Source organism: Arachis ipaensis, chromosome B04, assembly GCF_000816755.2.
Source record: "Arachis ipaensis cultivar K30076 chromosome B04, Araip1.1, whole genome shotgun sequence".
Lineage (NCBI taxonomy): Eukaryota > Viridiplantae > Streptophyta > Magnoliopsida > Fabales > Fabaceae > Arachis > Arachis ipaensis.
The window spans coordinates 116094979-116096663 of record NC_029788.2 but is presented as its reverse complement, the minus strand read 5'-3'; the positions used below and the strand labels follow the sequence as shown (position 1 = coordinate 116096663).

At 29.2% G+C, this 1685-nt stretch overlaps 1 protein-coding gene across 3 annotated transcripts in view; it reads right to left on the bottom strand.

Annotated features, from left to right (window-relative positions):
* Positions 1-1429, bottom strand: part of LOC107638023 (C2 domain-containing protein At1g63220-like) — a 2244-nt gene extending 815 nt beyond the window's left edge. The window contains exons 1-4 of one of the 3 annotated variants that reach the window (XM_021120222.1): positions 1151-1429; positions 807-872; positions 574-700; positions 138-252 (exon numbers count right to left, since the gene is read on the bottom strand). In XM_021120222.1, coding sequence (XP_020975881.1) covers positions 138-252; positions 574-700; positions 807-867 — 303 coding nt within the window. In that variant the 5' untranslated portion in view covers positions 868-872; positions 1151-1429. The remainder of the gene's footprint in view (positions 1-137; positions 253-573; positions 701-806; positions 873-1150) is intronic. The other 2 variants (XM_016341224.2, XM_016341225.2) reach the window with 2 other exon arrangements.

The following is a 1685-nucleotide window of genomic DNA, read 5'->3' as shown; positions in this document are numbered from 1 at the left end:
TATATCGTAGTATCATATAAAAACTAAAAGTATACGTAAAAGAAACGCTATAATGCTATTGTGACTCTGGTCAAAGAACTATATAATAGGTAGGCTAGGTATATAAGTTGTGATTTTTTTACATGAACGTAACTTACCTCGGGATTAAAAGTGAGAGCCACCTTAATCTCCCCACAATAATTCTGGTTCTTAACAACATTGTAAGAAGTTTCCTGAATGCTACCCGCAGCAAAAACTGGTTCTAATGGAATTCTGCCATATATCAAAACAAATGCACTAACTAGCTATATATAATTTTTCAACAGCTAAGTATGAGATTAATTATGAAAAGGAAACTCAGAAATGAAAGGGATATATAAGATACAAAAAAAGAAAATGGTGAGAATAAAATATTAAGGCAACAGCAGTTTTCTATTACAGTGTGAACATTTCATACAATAAAAGTAAAATTTAAAAACCATGACCATCATCAACAAAGTTTAAACAAAATAGAATCAACTACATAATAAGATTAATCACTGAATTTCTACATATAATTAGGTTGATAGTAAGAAGAATTTAATTTGGACTCACCTTGCCTCACCAAGAAAATCATCCCGAGTAAAAGTATCTTTGTCCATAATCCTCAGATTAAGTTCAGCAACATTATCAGAAACTGTGAAAAGAAAGCTCTCATTCCAACGAGGGTTAGATCCTCCACCTACACATACACAACGTAACACACAGCAATTAATTATTTTGAAACTGCAATAATAATGTTTCTGTCAGATCCAATATGTATTTGATCAAGAGAAAACAAATTAAACCTCTTGCCACACTGCTTCTATTCTCCTGTGCTCGATAAGTGAGAATTACATAAGGATCCATTTTTTCTGTTCATCAAATAAATCAGATATTAATTTACAATCTAGTCTATTTTGAATTCTCCAACAACGTAGCTGAAAATTCTTGACATGCAAAAAATCGGAAAACAATACGCTGAATTGAAAAATAATAATAATATATATCTTCAACTTGGAGTAAAAAAATCGATCGATTAAGCACAAAAAAATACCAAAATATTAAAACTAATTCTCGTTCCTTAAAAGATGACATGCTATAATTTGTTTTTCAGAAGAATATAATAATGGAGCGATTTTAGTTGCATGACTTACTGAGAAAATCAGCGTCCTTAAGACCTTTTGCGCTGACAAGAATGACTTCAAGCGTTCCGCGAGGCATCCTCTCTTGACACAACACTTCTATCTCTCTCGCTTACAATTGTTGAAACTTGAAATGTTACACAAATAACCAAACCCCTCACCAATTTATAGCTGAATTTTTCGTTTCTGCTATTAATTACTTAAATAATGCTCTTATAATTTTTAACTAAATCCTAAGAATTTTAATGATAAACGTACTAAGAGCATTTGTTAATAATTTAAATTTGGAATTATTTTATGGAGAAAATGAATTTAATTATATGCATTTTCTTTGGTACATGAACCTTTTATATGCATTTAATTTCATTGAATATTTCAATATATTTTTTTTCTATAAGACTCATGAGAATTAATAACACACGTAAAATTGCTAGGAACATAACTTTTATTCTTATTTTTAAATGTGTATTATTTATATATACACACTAGTGTATTAATATACATTGATGTGTTATCTTTGAAAATTTTAAAAATACCTCTAAA